Here is a 17,892-nt window from a genome sequence, read left to right as displayed (position 1 = left end):
CGCGGGCGGGTACCGGGAAGTCTCGCTGGCGGGCGCCGGCTCCGGGGCGGTGGCGGTGGGGACAGGCCCTGGCGTTCTGCAGGCCACCCTGCCTGCTTCCCTTCGTCTTCCCCCGGCTTGCGGCGACCGGCCACAGCTGCAGCGGGCCCGGGGGGCGTGCGGCCTGGGTGAGTCCGGCCCCGGAGACCCGCGAGGGCAGGCGAGACCGCCGAGACAATGCCGGTTTGGGGCGGCCCGGCGTTTTCCTTTGGCGTCTGCGGGGGCAGTCCTGGCGTTTCTCTTCCAGCCGCTAAAGAAAAGACGCACCCGTATCTAGGCCCTTGGGTTTAAAGGGGAGGAGACCGGGGAGAGAGCGTCTGCCGGGAGGGCTGCGGCGTTATTTCTCCCTTCCCTCATTGGATTCCCAGGGCGGAATGCTGAGACCCCGGGGACGGTATCTTTCTAAGGTGGTGGCTTCACGGTCTCAGCATCTCCCTGCCCCCCACCCCCACCCCCGCTCCAGCCCGGCCCCAAATGGTCATTCCTCTCCGAGTCGTCTTGTAGTCCTTGCTGGCCTTGTGTACTACACCGTGAACCTCCGTTAATTAAAAAAAATAGTGACCACATTGCTTTTTTTTTTTTTTTTCTTACCTGCCCCTGGATTAGGTCGCCTGTCTTTGCTGTATGTCATCCTTTTCAAGAACCTTCCTTCCTATTTTCCACGCCAGCTTCCAGATTCCTGCTCCGGCGTGACACGGTCTCCCATCCAGTGTGTTCATTCACGACTTTCGCCCCTTCTTCCGTGTCAGACTTTGTTAGTTGTCTCATCGGCTTCTTCCAGGAGAGCTGGGAACGTCCACAGACTGTCCTTAAGAGCCACACAACCTCAGCACCTGTCCTTTGCCAGTGTGTTTCCCCATTCCCATCCCTTTGCTGTGCAATAAGCAGTACCGTCTCACGTGCCAAAAGTTTTTAAATAGTATGTGGCAAGAATTTCTGATAACAGTTTCCCCGTACAGTGATTTTTGGGGTCAGAATGACCGGAATTTAAGACGGGCTGTCCATTATGATAGCCAGTAGCCCTGTGTGGCTATTGAGCATGTGAGATTGGCTAGCCTGAATTCACATGTGCTGGGAGGGTACACATCAGATAATGAAGACTTGGTACAGAAAAGTGAAGTATCTCATGAATAACTTACATTAATGTGGAAGTGTTAATATGTTAGGCATATTGGTTAAATAGAATATTATTAAAATTAACGCCACCTTTTAAAAATATTTTAATATGACTAGAAAATTTAAAATTATTTATGTGGCTCGCAGTAATACTTCTTTTGGATAGCACTGATTTAGAGCTTTGTAAGTCGTTTCTAGGTCCCCTTATTTCCATTCCCATTTTTCAAAGACCACAGCTAATTCTCTTGAGCCTCTGGTGGTTTTAAATGAAGAAATGGACTTTAGGGCTCTAATCTAGATTCCCTGGTATAAAGCAAAGGCCCCTGTCTAATGTGTTTTGACCATCTCTTCTTAATTTTCACCCCCAAATTCCCTAGAACTAGAGTTTTTCTTTCTCTGAACTTGTGAGCCTTTGCCCTCGTAGCTTAATCCTGTCCGGAAAATATCTGCTTAAATAATTTTAAACATTCTGTGCCTTGTAGAAATGTATCATCTGTGGTGAACTTTCCAAATCATTTATTCAATACCCATTATTCCTTCAGTACTTAAATGTAAGAAGCCTAATGATCTTTTGAAAATTAACTTTTCAGTTAAAAATATTTGGTTATCAAGTGGTGGCACAGTGCTTTTTACTTTTCGCAAAAATTGCATTTGAGTTCTGTATGCTATACTGGTGAAGATCACCTTTGAAAAGGAACTCTTTTTTTTTTTTTTTTTTTAAGATTTTATTTATTTGTTTGACACACAGAGAGAGACAGCAAGAGAGGGAACACAAGCAGCGGGAGTGGGAGAGGGAGAAGCAGGCTTTCCCCTGAGCAGGGACCTGGACACAGGACTAGATCCCAGGACCCCAGGATCATGGCCTGAGCTGAAGGCAGATGCTTAACGTCTGAGCCACCCAGGTGCCCCAAAAAGGGACTCCTGATACATGATTTTAGGAATGAGAAATGGTCTTTAAAATATAATAGCAATTTTCTTTGGAATAAACACATTTTTATATAATTGCTTTTCTATAGTTAGTGTGTGGTAGGATTTATTATGGACTAATTCTCAGCTGAAGAACACAGTGGAAACATGTCCCTCCTAGACGTTTTCATTCGTTGTTAGTTTTTCTCTTCTAGGTTTTCATTTAGATAATACATTTCACATTAATTATGGAGAAATGAGAAAACATAGCTATTTAGATAACTAGCACATTTTAAAAATAATTTTCTGGGAATTCAGAGATGAGATGTTAGCCATTATAGAGAAATTAGATAGTTGCATTTATTATGTGTAAGTCAACGGTTATTTTTCTTTATATCAAAAATGGGTCATGAGACCTATTTTAATTTTATCACCTCTCTGCGGACACTTGAAAAGACTCCGTCCGTTGCCTTTTTGTAATGTTTTATAAATGGTGGAGGCAGGTAGATTAGATATGGATATGGGCTTTTAAAACATTTTGAATGTATTTACATTTCTATTTCAGATTTTTTCCTGACACCTTGAACATGAGCCCCACACAGTGGGACTTCCCTGTGGAATTATGTTGCCGGCCAATGGCTTTTGTTACCCTTACGGGCCTGGATGTAGTTTATAATGCCGTCCATCGAGCTGTCTGGGATGCTTTCTGTGCCAATCGGAGGGCTGATCGGGTACCGATATCTTTCAAGGTGCTCCCAGGTGACCATGAGTATCCCAAATGTAGACCTAAGGTAATGGCATGTTTGCATGGGGGCCTTTCCTTCTCTCCCTCTCTTCCTCTGTATGTGAGGTATATGCCTTTTTTGTTCCTAACGTCTATGTTGAAAATCCCTGAGTTTATCAAAGCCATGGTTGTAGTGATGCATTAAGAAAACCAGGGCTTTTTCATGTATGTAATGCACTATAGTACGTTTAATGATAGCTATTTTTTTAACCCCAGAGGAATAATTACTCTATAATTACTAAGCTTTCTATCCTGGGTTTTCTTTTTTTTTTTTTTTTTTTTTTTGTATTTGCTTAAAACCCCTCCCAGTCTTTGTAAAGCCTTCTCTAAAAGGAAGGTCTCACATTCCCCATTTATCATTACCAGTATCGTTGGTAGAATTTGCAGTCTTTGCAGTTTGTTTCAGTTTCACACACTTTTGAGCACTTACTTTGTGTTGGGTTCTAGGAACTATGCAATAGGCTGGTGATAGAAATTTAAATAAGACCAGCTCTGTCTCTGGAGAGTTCTACATGAACTAAAACAGGTAATTTAGTGAGGAGTATGGAAAGGTATTACATTCAAAACCGAATTTTAGGTTGAACATCATACTAGAGACTCTAATTTACCTAGAAAGTCAGAGAATGATGTTAAGAATAGCAGCTAATACATGGAAAGTGCTTACAAGGCCAGTTTACTTTTTCAAGAAAATCATGTATAATTGATTTGCTGTTTATCATAGTCTTTTTTTTTTTTTAAGATTTTATTTATTCATTTGACAGAGAGAGAGAGATCACAAGTAGGCAGAGAGGCAAGCAGAGAGGAGGAAGCAGGCTCCCCGGTGAGCAGAGAGCCCGATGCGGGGCTCGATCCCAGGACCCTGAGATCATGACCTGAGTCAAAGGCAGAGGCTTAACCCACTGAGCCACCCAGGTGCCCTGTTTATCATAATCTTAAGAGCTGGTTTGAAAGTCAGTTGACAAGACACATTGATCAAAATAAACCACCTGCTCTTTTTTATTTTTATTTTTAATAAACATTGCTCTGGAGCAATGTTTCTGACAGACTGGTCTTTGGACCAAGGATATCATCATCACCAGTGATGTTTATGAAAAACGTAAGTGTGAGGCCCCCTTCGTGAAACTCTGGAAGGGTAGGGCCTGTGGATTTGGTGGCCGGCCGATCCTTCGCAGACCACATGCAGTTTCCTATCCCCGGCTGTCAAAGCTGCGTGCTTTTTCTGGCATTGTGCAGGGGACAGCACCCCAGCTCCTCGGTGTTTGTCCTTAGTGTGGAGCTTGTGCCCGGGGGGGCCGGTGCCCAGCACAGCTCTCCTCCTTTTGTCCTGGATCCGTTCTCCCTCGTGGGAGCTTTTCATGTGCCCTTCCTTGTTCTTCCTTGAGTCCCTAAGATTTTTGTTTCCGATTCCTCCACTGGATAATAATGACCCTTTATTGTCTTTCCTCCCTTGAAGAGGCTGTTGGGGTAGTCTGAGTTGGGGCCAGCACTCTGGAAGCAATTTGAGGTTTCAGTGCGTTTCTTCAGGGTTAACGTTCACACCAACACCTCTGTCTCTGCCGATGTGGCACGTAGTGTGACCCCCGAGTGACTGCTGTCACGCTTCCGTATTTAAGAGTTGTCTTTCATTTTTCCCTCCATCCACAAGTAAAGTAAAATGCAACGTGTCTTTGAAACAAATGAAGCCATGTTAGGTTTTAGATTGTATTTTATTTGAGCTGCTTTGGCAAGAATGGAGACTGGAATGAGGAATAGGATTTACCTGGAAAGAGGCTAATGACTTCCAGGGTATTTGAGAGCCTTGACGTTACTAGAAGTGCCCTGACTGGTTATTCTTTCTTTCTTTTCTTTTTTTTTTTAAAAGATTTTATTTATTCATTTGAGAGAGAGATAGAGCACAAGCAGGGAGACAGGCCGAGGGAGAGGGAGAAGCAGACTTCCTGCTGAGCAGAGAGCCTGATGTGGGACTCGATCCCAGGACCCTGGAACTATGACCTGAGCCGAAGGCAGATGCTTAACCCCCTGAGCCACCCAGGTGCCCCGGTTATTCTTTCAGCAGAAACTCTAACAGACCCAGGGTTGGGATTCGACCTCCAGTACTTGTTAGTGCCCATGTGATCTCTCTGTAGACCTCAATAAAAATGTTAACAATGTGTCATGTGTATGTGGGATGAGGGGAACACAGGAAGTGCGTGCCGCTCAGGGACGGGTGGCTTCTGCCGTTGTTATCCAGTAAGTGTCTTCAGCTTTTGCCAATGTCCACAGAGAACTTCCTATGAATGGTACATTCCTAAGGGGATCCTAAAGACCGGCTGGATGAACAAACACCTGAACCTGGTGCCGGCCCTGGTGGTTGTGTTCTACGAGCTGGACTGGGATGAGCCCCAGTGGAAAGAAAAGCAGTCTGAGTGCGCCACCAGAGTGGAGATCGTCAGGTGCGTCTTCCCTGCGGATCTGGTGGGGCGAGGGAGGTTGTATCATTCCCCAGCATTTACTCAAGGCAGCTGAGACCCAGCACTCACTTACCAACCTCCAGGGACACTTGGTCGGTCCCTGACAGGTAGCTTAATGTGAATGCTTAACTTCTGCAATGCGAAGGTGTGTGAAGAAATGTAGATGACACGTTAGTCTGAATTTCCAAATGCTTTTTTCTTGCGTTTTACTATCTGGGGGGGGAAGTATAGTAATTTGCTTTTTAGTCTCACAAGACATTTGTTCTATCCCCGTTCCGGTTTCAAAATAATTCTTTTGGGTGACCAGTCTGTAATGTATCAGCATCAAGAAATAAGTTACGTTATAATTTTTACATGAAAGTATATAGTAAACTTGGCTTTGAAAGCAGATTTTTGTCAGGATTAGAAGCTTGGTATGAGAGTAGACTTTTTTTTTTTTTTTTTAATTTTATTTATTTGACAGAGATCACAAGTAGGTAGAGGCAGGCAGAGAGAGAGGGAGAAGCAGGCTCCCCGCTGAGCAGAGAGCCCGATGTGGGGCTCGATCCCAGGACCCTGGGATCATGACCTGAGCCGAAGGCAGAGGCTTTAACCCACTGAGCCACCCAGGCGCCCCGAGAGTAGACTTTTAAAATGAAATCACTGTAGCATAGAAGTTTCTTTGTATATGGGGAAAGATTTCCTCTAATCTTGGAGGGTTTTAGTTGAAATTCATCTTTTTAAAATTGAATCATCAAACTTGTACTTTTTGTAAGTCTTTTTTTTGTCTACGGCCATACCACCCTGAATGTGCCCAATCTCGTCTGTAAGTCTTTTTTTTCTTTTAAAGATTTTATTCATCTGTTAGCATGAGCGGAGGGGTAGAGGGAGAAGGAGAAGCGGACTCCCTGCTGAGCAGGGAGCCTGATGTGGGACTCGATCACGAGATCCCGATATCATGACCTGAGCTGAAGGTAGATGCATAACGGACTCAGCCAGCCAGGTGCCCCTGTGTAAAGTCTTGAATATATTTTTTAAAATCAAAACAGTTTAGTTATGTTTAATTAATTTTATTATTTTTCCATTACAGGCAGAGTTTACAAGGGAGAAACACAAAAGTTGCAGTGGTTCTGATTCAGAAGAAAACTCCTTTGCCCCCAGGTATCAAAGGTTAATTAATTATCAATGAATTGCTTTATACTTCCTATTCTTATTATCAGGAGGTATAGTTTTTGATGTTAAAATCTATGCATTCAGATATAGGAAAGATGGTGTTTTCACTTTAAAAAGTACTAATAATGCATAAATAAATGCCTAGTGTAAAAACTAAAATGCTAAAATTAAAATATTAAAAAATTTAATATTAAATATTAAAATATTCTGCTACCCCCCAGTTCCACTTAACTCACTGTGTAGGTGTACATCAGTTGACAAAAAAAATTTTTTTTAAAGATTTTATTTATTTATTTGACACAGAGAGAGATCACAAGTAGGCAGAGAGGCAGGCAGAGAGAGAGAAGTGGGGGAGCAGGCTGCCGGCTGAGCAGAGAGCCCGATGCGGGGCTCGATCCCAGGACCCTGAGATCATGACCTGAGTCAAAGGCAGAGGCTTAACCCGCTGAGACACCCAGGCACCCCGACAAAACTGATTTTTTAAAAGGAATATTATTCACTTGTTTTTTTAAAAAAAGAATGTTATTTAGCTCTCTGAAGTCAGTTTGAAATTATATTCCTACAGTGACTTATTTTTCTTAATGTACAATCAGACAAAGAAAAATGGTGTAGGATTTCTGCTTTTTATAAGAAAATGTCTTAGCTTCAGATGCTTGTTTTTTCTGTATTCTAAGACTTTGAGAGGCCAAAATATTTTTTGTTTCTCTTTTGAAACTTCTGGCATCTGAGTTTTACAAACCACTTTCATGGATTATTGCTTCCAGTTTTAGTTAAAGGTTTTGAAACAGTTATGTGGCATATCTTTTGGTGTTACTTGGCCTAACTTGGCTTAGTAGGAAATTCCGCAGGGTTTTCCTAACAGATATGTTCGGCATGACTTCTGAGAACCGCCCCCTAAGAGCTCTCAGGAGGCCTTCTGGCTTGGCGAAAGGGGGTTTGGTTTTTCTTCCTAATTATCTTGTTTAGATTTGGGGACCTATTTGTTTAAAAAAAATACATGAATCATTTTCTTTCTCTCTTCATCTTTATGGGATCTGTCAATAGGAGAAGATGTCACTGCGTCAGAAAGAGCCGCAGCTTTATGTAACGCGTGTGAACTCTCGGGAAAATCTCTGTTTGTCCTACCCCACACTGATCACTTGGTGGGTTACATTATAAGGTAAATAAAGATCTTAAACTTTTTTAGATCTTGGATTATCAGAGGCACTGAAAAAATGGGTTGCTAAGACTTTTTTTTTAGTATCCTATTTCGCCTTTCAAAACAAAGGTTACCCACTTATAAAACTTCATGGTTCAGCTGAGGTTAATATGTTTTTTCAAATAGTGTATGGTTCAAAGTTTGAACCTAATATGAATTATTTCTACGTTTTAAAAACTGCAGTTTTAAAAATAGAAAATCTAGGGGTGCCTGGGTGGCTCAGTTGGTTAAGCATTTACCTTCAGCTCAGGTCATGATCTCAGGGTCTTGGGATCGAATCCTGCATTGGATTCGGGGAGCCTGCTTCTCCCTCTCCCTCTCCCCTGCTCATGCTCTCTCTCCCTCACTCTCTTCCTCAAATAAATAAATGGAATCTTTAGAAAAAAGAAATAGAAAATCTTACCTTAGGAAGTATATTGAATATTGAAAGTTTTGGCTTATCCATTTTTTTTCTTAGCATGTTTTCCTTAAGGATGTGTCTAAACTCTTTGAATACAGCTTTAAAGTTCTGTTTTATTCTGAGGAGGAAAAACTTTGAAGTCCAGCTTTATCTAGCTATGAATTTAGCTTTCTTTCATATCCTGGGCAGATACCTGTAATACATACATACTTTCACAAAAGGAACTTTGAGTTGTCTATCTGTGGTCAGATTTTCTTTGTTCCTGTGTTATCTCAAACTTAGGGAGTGAAACAGGATTTGAATCCTATGAATGTTACTTTCCCCCTCACTTGCCAGTATTTTTTTTCTTTTTAAGATTTTGTTTATTTCCTTGACACAAAGAGAGTGAGAGAGAGAGCACAAGCAGGGGGAGTGGGAGAGGGAGAAGCAGGCTCCCGCTGAGCACAGAGCCCCACTCGGGAAATGATTCTAGGACCCGGGATCATGACCTGAGCTGAAGGCAGATGCTTCAGCATCTGAGCCACCCAGATGCCCCTCATTTGCCAGTTTTCATTTTTGGTGCTTTTTCCATTAGTTTTCTTATCCTCTAACCTTAAATATTAAAAGCAGAAAAAATAGTCAAATTAAGTGAATACTGGAAATCTCTTTCTTTCACACTTCTTATAAAATGAAAGGGGGTGGAAGTCATCTTAGAGATTATGTGATTTCTACAAATTATAAAAAAGTTATTTTTATCAGTTGTTTCTTGGACCGTAAATAATTCTAAATGGCTTTTGGGGGGTCTAATCTTTACATTTATTATTTAGAAATTTCATGTATTTTGCTTTACTTTTTGTCTTTATCATGAAGTAAAATAGACATTGTCTCTGTTAGGATTTTACTTTCAGGTCTTATAAATATGATACTTGAGAACAGTTTGGTTTAAACTAACTTTAGTGTTTGAATGTTGATTTTTTTTTTAACAGATTAGAAAATGCCTTTTATGAACATGCACAGACTTATTACTACACTGAGATCAGAAGAGTGAAATCTCATAAGGAATTTTTGAATAAAACAACACACCAGGTATATTATTTTTCCTAAAGAAGGAAAGAATAGAAGCATTCCAAGAGCAGATTATTATCATTGATTAGTTTTGAAGAGATTATTAAATATCTATAATGCTTTGATGTTTTTAATTGGCTTTTGTGCTTTTAAAGTTTTTTTTTTAAGCTTTTAAAAACAAGTTTGTCTTCTCTCCTTTTTGGCCTTAAAGTTCTTAAGAGATTTTTATAGCTTCCTTAACAATGCTTGTTGGAATAATTCTTGATCTGAGTATTTTCCTTTCTACTTTGATGTCTCCTCTTCATGTTAGTGTACTTTTTACATTTTAAGAGAGTGTGTGTAATAATGATATCTTTTTTCTATTCTTTTCAGCTTTTATTTGTCAGACATCAATTTAAAATAGCTTTCTTCAGTGAATTGAAACAGGATACACAAAATGCTCTGAAGTAAGTTTTTAACAGTTGTCAAACTAAATTTTTCTTACTTTTATGTTAACAGTAACATATTAATGGCAACTTGTAAATCTCCACCAAACTTTAATTCATTTTAAGATACTTATGTTGTTTAGATTCAGGTATGTAATATTTAATTTGTTCAGAGAGGAATGGAATATAATATTTTGAGATTTAAAAAAATATTTCATTTTATTATCAGAAGTAAATTTCATAGTATCATAAAGCTTTCTGGTCTAGTCTAATTTCATGATCGAAAGAAACATTAAAATTCTTCCTATCCTATTGACTGCTTATTTGTATATTCAGTAAAATTTTTGTGTTGACTCATTTCCACAATTAAATATATATTAGACATTATCTAATGCTGTGAATTTCTTAATATGCATGGTGCATTTATTTATTTATTTATTAAAAGATTTAATTTATTTATTTGACAGACAGAGATCACAAGTAGGCAGAGAGGCAGGCAGAGAGAGAGGAGGAAGCAGGCTCCCCACTGAGCAGAGAGTCTGATGTGGGACTCGATCCCAGGACCCTGAGACCATGACCTGAGCCGAAGGCAGAGGCTTAACCCATTGAGCCACCCAGGCACCCCAATGGTGCATTTATTTAATTCAACTATGATTTTATTTATTTATTATTTTTTAAAGATTTTATTTATTTATTTGACAGACAGAGATCACAAGCAGGCAGAGAGGCAGGAGAGAGAGAGAGAGAGAGGAGGAAGCAGGCTCCCTGCAGAGCAGAGAGTCTGACGTGGGGCTCAATCCCAGGACCTTGGGATCATGACCTGAGCTGAAGGCAGAGGCTTAACCCACTGAGCCACCCAGGCGCCCTGATTTTATTTTTAATTAAAATATTTTTTTAAGTTTATAACACCGCTCAGCCTCCTTTTTAATATGAAGGCTCTCCTTCGAAGCTTTGGAGAGTAGTCGTGTATGTGTTGGCAGTGGTCACACGTTTTAATTCCTTTGCTTTTACTTAAGAGCACAATTTAATTGAACATTTTTTTCTAGCTTTTGCTCTATATTTTGAAGATTGACAGTGGCGGTGCAACATAGAGATAAGAAACAGCTATCTGTCCTAACACTGAAGAGAGGCTAAGCATACAGAGCAGAAAAGTAAGAGAAAAAAAGAAAAATAAATCTTCTGTCTGGAGGAATATTGCAGAAACATCTTCCTTTCTTGTTACTGTGGAACTGGAGAGCTCCAAACTCTCTCTAAATCTCAGACACTTGGTGTGATTCGAAGTGGCGCTAACGTAGTTTGTTCCTTACCGTTGGTGTGAGTTAAAAACATTCCCTTGTTGTTCTGATCAGAAGTAATTCTGGAAAGAAAGATTTGACCTGAGGAAGTTAGGAGCAAAGAGTGCTGTTCGGAGGAGACTGAGATGCCCCATTGCCTTCCCTTTTCTGGCTAGCGTCCTTCCGGCAGACTCTCCTTTCCCACCGCACTTCCCCCTCTCCAGCCTGTGCCTGAAATCAGCAGTGTGCTCTGAACTTTGGAGATTCTGGTGTTTAAAAGCTATTGATAGTCCCTTCTTTGCTAATAAAATTTCTCTTTGTTGGAGAAGCTCGTAATGGTGCTTTTAAAAAAAATCTGATTATTTATTTATTAATTTTTTTAACAGAATGCTAACTTTTTAACATAATTCTGGACAATTGTCCACTCTCATTTTCAACTTATTTTCTGTCCGTTATTGACAGATGTTAATAACAGAACAATGTACATGTGATGTTTCTGTTCTTAGTGAAAAGTCATTGATTCCTCCCACATATTATTAATCAGTAGATCATTTTTCAGGAAATCAGAGATGGATATGTGTAAGTAATTCCTGAACTGTTGAGCAATAAGAAATGTTGAGTAAATATTGTCTCTAATTTCTAATAATTTGTTCTTGGGAATCCTTTCTTAAAATTAATAATTAACCGTGTTGCACCTGTTTATATTAGGAATTACAGGACCGCCTATAACCTTGTACATGAATTGCGAGCCCATGAAACTAACATTCTGGAAATAAAGACTATGGCAGGATTTATAAACTACAAGGTAAATTGAAGGTTCTACTTCAAATAAAGGAAACTTGTCTTTAAATATTAGGTTATCTTTTTGAAATTGAAAACCAGAGTTAGTTAATTGCTCTGAAGAGTATTTGATTAATTATGTTTTTGTCTTTTATGCCCCTTACTTCATATAGCTCCCTAGTAATTAGCAGCCTAATTGCAAGGCTTGGTTTTGAGTTTGTGGGGCTCAGAGTTCTCTCTTAGAGCAGTTTTACTTCTGTAAAATTCTTTAGGAGGGTCTTCTGGTTTTAAGTGAGAGCAGGAGGAAGTGAGAAGAAAGCTACTTTTATTAGTGCATTTTATAAGATGCAACAAATCATAACTTCGTAGGCCTTCCTTGGTTTAATGGCGACATGATACAAAAGATACAGTTGATCACCTGAGAGGAAGCTTTTGTACCTGTCACGTAAGCATTTGAAGATTGTATGTGGTAGAAATAGATACCCCCAGAAGGCAGGTGGGACTTTTCGTTTTGCTTTTAATCTTTCCACACTCAGCTTTTAAATTTGGCTGGCCCTGAGATGGTGGCCTGAGAGGACTTAGATGCTGGAATTGACTGTATAAATGTAAATTGGTACAAGGTCTGTAGAGAATATTTTTGCAACGCCTTATACACACTTTGAGTGGGTGTTCCCTTTGAGCTACCAATTCCATTTCAGGAAATTTACCTGACACATGGGCCAAGCCTTGCAAATCACATACATAAGGATATTTATTGCGTCTTGTAATAGGAGAAGATTGGAAACAACGCAGCAATAAGTGACTGGTTCATATAAAGTATGACTGAGACAATGGAATATTTTGCAACTCATAAGAATGAGACAGCTCCACTTACTGATATGGAGTATTAGGTGAAAAAAGTAAGGTACAAAACAGCATATTTAGTGTGATGCTCTTTGTTTAAAAAATGTAGTTGATACTTAAATACACATACACTTGTCCGTGCGTAGACTGTTATCACGGAATATTCTGGGAGCTGGTTGCCTCTGGAACAGGAAATTGGATACCTTGAGGGACAGGGATGAGAGACTTAACTTTTCATGTATTCCTTGTACCTAAAATATGAAACTAATAATAAGCATATGGAAAATAATTTAGGCGTCTTGTTTTGTGTTTTTCTTTTTACCTTACGTAGATACAGATCATTACTGTCTTGAGATAGCATTTCAGATAAAAAGTTTTCAAGAATTTCTGTAATCCTTGTTTGATACGGAGGCCACTGTGCTCTAATGGTGGTACAGAAAATCTTTACTTTCTGCCAATTCTAAAACTGAAAGTTAATCTGTCCGAGGGGTGGTAGGTAGTGTTTTATTTTTGCCCACCTGTATGTTCTTCATTGGGTAAAATTTTTTGTATTCTAGCTTACTTTAATAAGCTTTTCTAAGGTGTAGAGTAGATTCAGTACAAATAGGGAATAATTTTTTTTCTTTTATCAAGGGGACATAAGCGCCAGTTTCAGCATGGCCATTCTAATAGAGAAAATTAATTCTGTTGCCAAAAACTTAGGAGAGGAAATGTCATAGTCTTTTTGAAGTTAGTCTCACATTTTACCTGTTTTTAATTGAATATGCCTCTTGACTGTATGTTCTTTATTTGGGCGTTGATTTTCCATCTTGCAGATCTGCAGGCTGTGTTTTCAGCACAACACCCCATTGGATGCGATTGCTCAGTTCCGAAAACACATTGACTTGTGTAAGAAAAAAATTGGAAGTGCAGAGTTGTCTTTTGAGCATGCTGCGTGGATGTCTAAACAGTATGTTTTAAATTGTACTTTTAGAATTTTTTTTCTTTACGTACTTGGGCTTTGGAGGAATAGAATTAGCATGGACTTTGGTTGTCAGTTGAACTAAGCTTTTTTTGTCAGAAAGTAGGCTTTTAGAGATCTAGCTAGTGTAGGTATGTTTCCAGTAGTGGTAGATAATGATTCATGGAGTTCCTTAATGAAAATCACTTAATTCCTGGTACCATCTTTTTTATTCAGCGTGTATTTAGGGAGTTTCCACCATGTGCTTAGGTACTGAGAATACTAAGGAGCAAAACAAAGTCCCTGCTGGCACGGAGTTTGCTATTCGAGACTGATGTTTAAAAATTCTAAAATGAAATGGTTTCCAGAAGCGTGGATGTGTTTGAGTGGTGGTAGCTGTGTTGACGTGCGCTGCGATGGTGTATTTGTAACGCTTTGTCAGTACAGAAGAGTCGGCTTCAATGTAGAAGTTATCTGTAACCTGTAATTAGTGTGTGTCAGTATTTACCAAGGAACCCCAACAGTTTATCAGAAGCATTATTTTAACATAGTCTGCTGAGGTTATGTAGTCAGGATGAATAATTATTAGAAGTAAGCTTCTTTATCTTCCCTTTATCATTTTCATCATTTTTTTATTTCTTTATTTTTTTTCTTTAAGATTCCAGGCCTTTGGAGACTTATTTGATGAAGCTATTAAGTTAGGGCTGACAGCTATTCAAACTCAGAATCCTGGCTTCTATTACCAGCAGGCAGCATACTACGCCCAGGAGAGGAAACAGCTCGCAAAAACCCTCTGTAACCATGAGGTAAGTGACCGACTCCCATGTCATCTGGCACTTAGGAAATGTATTAATCATCTCTCAAAAGTGGATAAGACTAATGGATGTTTATAATCTTTTTCCAAGCCTTTAAACAGAATCAGTTTTCTTCTGATAAAAAGGTAAAAATATCTTCTATATTTTCAGGAATTATGGTTATTTTCACTTTTAGCCTGAGTACTCCATTTCCACCTGTGGATTAACAGAAGTTTTTCTGTCAGGAACTGACTTATGACTGGTAATAAGTTAGTGATGTAGACAAGGGCAGATTACTTTAAAATAAAAGTCACGGTGTGGCCTGAGCCATGCTCTAACTCCCTTTGATCACTGCTCTAGGAGTTTGAAGGACTTTGGAAGAATATGCTTTGTTTTGACCCACCAGAGAGGATCTCTTTGGACTTCTTTCTCTTCCTTGGGCTTTCTTCTGGAAAATTCTTAAGAATCTGTCTGAGGCATAATGTTTGTTTTTAGATTTTATTTATTTATTTGACAGAAAGAGACACAGGGAGAGAGGGAATACAAGCAGGAGGAGTGGGAGAGGGAGAAGCAGGCTTCCCATTAAGCAGGGAGCCTGATGTGGGGGCTCGATCTCAGGACCCTGGAATCATGACCAGAGCCGAAGGCAACCGCTTAACAACTGGGCCACTCAGGCGCCCCTTGAGGCATAATATTAATTGCAGTTTCTTTTCCCCTTTTTTAAAAAAAAATTTTTATTTATTTATTTGAGAGAGAGTGAGAGAGGGGAGAAGGTCAGAGGGAGAAGCAGACTCCCCTCAGAGCTGGGAGCCCGATGTGGGACTTGATTCCAGGACTCCGGGATCATGACCTGAGCTGAAGGCAGTTGCTTAACCAACTGAGCCACCCAGGTGCCCCTGATTGCAGTTTCTTAACTTGACATTTCATTCTGCCTGCTTTGTGGGTGGTTATAGTTAGATACCAGCGTCCCCATTAGCACCTTTAGAATAAGAACGTGGTATTTATATGTATAAATATATTTACATTCACATGCTTCTGTCAGTTTATTTTCCTTGAAAATCTGCAGTTTTCTTCTCCGAAGATAGGTGGATATTATCAACAGTGCTACTTACAAAAACAGTTTGCGCCTTAGTGCTTAAATTGTTGGATTTTTTTCCCCTTAAGTCATGATATAACTACACTGTTTGCTACCCTGTTATTTGCATATGATTTATATCTTCATGGCATATTTTATATTTAAAAATTAGGCATTAAGATTTGAGCATAGTATTTTTTTTTTTTTTTAAAGATTTTATTTATTTATTTGATAGAGAGAGATCACAAGTAAGCAGAGAGGCAGGCAGAGAGAGAGAGAGGAGGAAGCAGGCTCCCTGCTGAGCAGAGAGCCCGATGTGGGACTCGATCCCAGGACCCTGAGATCATGACCTGAGCCGAAGGCAGCGGCTTAACCCACTGAGCCACCCAGGCACCCCTGAGCATAGTATTTTAAAAGGTGATTAGAACTATGTTTTATAAGGGTACAAGGAGATGGGATTAACAGATATCCTTAGTTGGAATGTAAAGTAATATTTCTGTCAAATAGTAATTTGAGAAGCCTCAAAATCATGCATCTCTTTTGACCCAGAAATCTATTTTCAGGGAGTCTAAGGGAGATAGGAGATCCTAAGAGAGAAGTACTGAGATTTACTTATCAAGTTCTTTGGGCAGACTTACTAATTATAATGTAAAAAATAAATAACAAGATGAACGACATAGGGAATTTATTAAAATATGGAACAGCATGCAGCCATAACAAATAATGTTTTAGAATAGTTAATGATGTGAAATTTACAATGAATATATTTAAGTGAGAAAAGCAGGTTGAAGGATCATTCCAGTTGATAACAAATAAACGTTTGTATACAAAATCTGGAAGACTAAGGTAAACACTGTTAATAGTGGTAATAGGTTTATAGGTGATTTAAGTTTTTATCCTCTTCCTTTTGGATGTTTTCTGTATTTCTCAACAATGTACTTGCATTATATTTTGGTTTCATAGGGAAAAAGTTACAAGAAAGAAAAATAAAGCAGTGTAAATTTGTAAATTTACAAATTTTTAATGTGTAAATTTGTGAGGCACCAAAAATAGCCCTCCCCAACCAATACCAGGACTTAATACACAAGGGGTAAAAAAGGAAAATAGTGTCTTCTTTTAAAAACCACTTATCACATTTTTTTTTTTAAGATTTTTAAAAATTTATTTGACAGAGATCTCAAGTAGGCAGAGAGGCAGGCAGAGAGAGGGGGAAGCAGGCTCCCTGCTGAGCAGAGAGCCCGATGTGGGGCTCGATCCTAGGACTCTGGGATCATGACCTGAGCCTAAGGTAGAGGCTTTAACCCACTGAGCCACCCAGGCACCCACATTGTTTTTATTTGCACAAAAAACACTTATACATATGGAATAAACATCAAACATAATTGGCAAAATTTTTACTGGTTTATCATAGCAAAGATGAAAATTAAAGAGTTAGTTACTATGAAATCATTTATCAGAATCAGGTTGATTTGTTCATTTTAATTTTTATGAGACTGCCTAGGTATTAAATGGAATGTTTATTTTCATTTTTGTGAAGATTTAATGTGTGTTAAAATACTCACAACTTTGATATTGAGACATATGTTTGGTATTTTTATTTATGAAATATTTTTATTCTGTCAGAGATTGAAGATGAGTTGGTTTGTGAGAGGTTCATAAACTCTTATTTAGGGCTGTGTTTTACTTTACAGGCTTCAGTAATGTATCCCAATCCTGATCCGTTAGAAACACAAACAGGCGTTCTTGACTTTTATGGACAAAGATCATGGCGACAAGGAATACTAAGTAAATCATTTTTCCCTCTTCCCTTTTCTCTCAGCCTCAAAAGGCACAGATCACTATCGCAGTTTTTCCATTGGCTACATAGGCTGTAATAAATTATGTAGAGGTAAAAATGTGTGTTTTTTAAACATCTTTTTAAAGATTTTTCAGTTCTTTAGTTTTTAGGATGTTTTGTTTGTATCACTACATCTTAGAATAACTTCTAATCAAACACGAGTGTGATTAAAACATTTGGACATCTCTTGTCTTAAATGACCCAATAAGCCACTTAGGTCTATTTTAATTCTGGTTAACTTTGATGATTTATTACATTTGATCTTTTAAAACAGTATTAACTTGTATTACCTTAGAAATTTCTCTGTATCTTTTTTGGGTTTGATACACACTTAAATTGAGCAGTGTCTATGGCAATCAAACCTTAATTGTTAAGGAATTATCTACTTTAATCTCCAGAAAGTGTATTCTATATTGAGAATGACATTGATCTTATTCTTTAGGTGGTTGACTCCACTAGGGCAAGAGAATGCTGAGTTCAATAATGTTCTCTTCAGAACAGAGATCACAGAGTAGTTGCCAGGCTAATAAAGCAGTCTCTTGGAATCTTTGAAGATTCTAGAATGGTTAAGAATCTTAAATACATTATATATAAGTAAAGGATTCAAGGAGTGTACACATCCAATGTTCATGTGAAGGATTTATGTTAAATGAGCTCTCTAAAATGGGTTGCGTCGTATCTTACACAGGTTTTGATCTTTCTGATCCTGAAAAAGAGAAGGTGGGCATTCTTGCCATTCAGCTGAAGGAGAGAAGTGTTGTTCACTCTGTAAGTTTGTTGGTTTTTTTTCCCCGATAGAAACTTTTTTTTTTTTTTTTTGCTGTATTCAAACAAT

The 17,892-nt window shown here is 38.9% G+C and overlaps 1 protein-coding gene across 2 annotated transcripts in view; it reads left to right on the top strand.

The window, feature by feature from the left end:
• Nucleotides 1–61: 61 nt before the first annotated feature.
• Nucleotides 62–17,892, top strand: part of TRAPPC11 (trafficking protein particle complex 11) — a 45,584-nt gene continuing 27,753 nt past the window's right edge. Inside the window, exons 1-13 of one of the 2 annotated variants that reach the window (XM_032328851.1) lie at nt 66–167; nt 646–958; nt 2,627–2,852; nt 5,108–5,277; nt 6,365–6,435; nt 7,492–7,606; nt 9,011–9,110; nt 9,462–9,535; nt 11,497–11,593; nt 13,227–13,360; nt 14,010–14,157; nt 16,912–17,005; nt 17,746–17,825. In XM_032328851.1, the coding sequence (XP_032184742.1) occupies nt 2,649–2,852; nt 5,108–5,277; nt 6,365–6,435; nt 7,492–7,606; nt 9,011–9,110; nt 9,462–9,535; nt 11,497–11,593; nt 13,227–13,360; nt 14,010–14,157; nt 16,912–17,005; nt 17,746–17,825 (1,287 nt within the window). In that variant the 5' untranslated portion in view covers nt 66–167; nt 646–958; nt 2,627–2,648. Of the gene's footprint in view, nt 168–645; nt 959–2,626; nt 2,853–5,107; nt 5,278–6,364; nt 6,436–7,491; nt 7,607–9,010; nt 9,111–9,461; nt 9,536–11,496; nt 11,594–13,226; nt 13,361–14,009; nt 14,158–16,911; nt 17,006–17,745; nt 17,826–17,892 lie in introns of both variants that reach the window. The other variant, XM_032328850.1, reaches the window with a different exon arrangement.

The sequence above is a fragment of the Mustela erminea genome, chromosome 21 (genome assembly GCF_009829155.1).
Source record: "Mustela erminea isolate mMusErm1 chromosome 21, mMusErm1.Pri, whole genome shotgun sequence".
Taxonomy (NCBI): Eukaryota; Metazoa; Chordata; class Mammalia; order Carnivora; family Mustelidae; genus Mustela; species Mustela erminea.
Note: the sequence above shows the minus strand (reverse complement) of the source record. Positions and strands in the feature narration are given on the sequence as shown.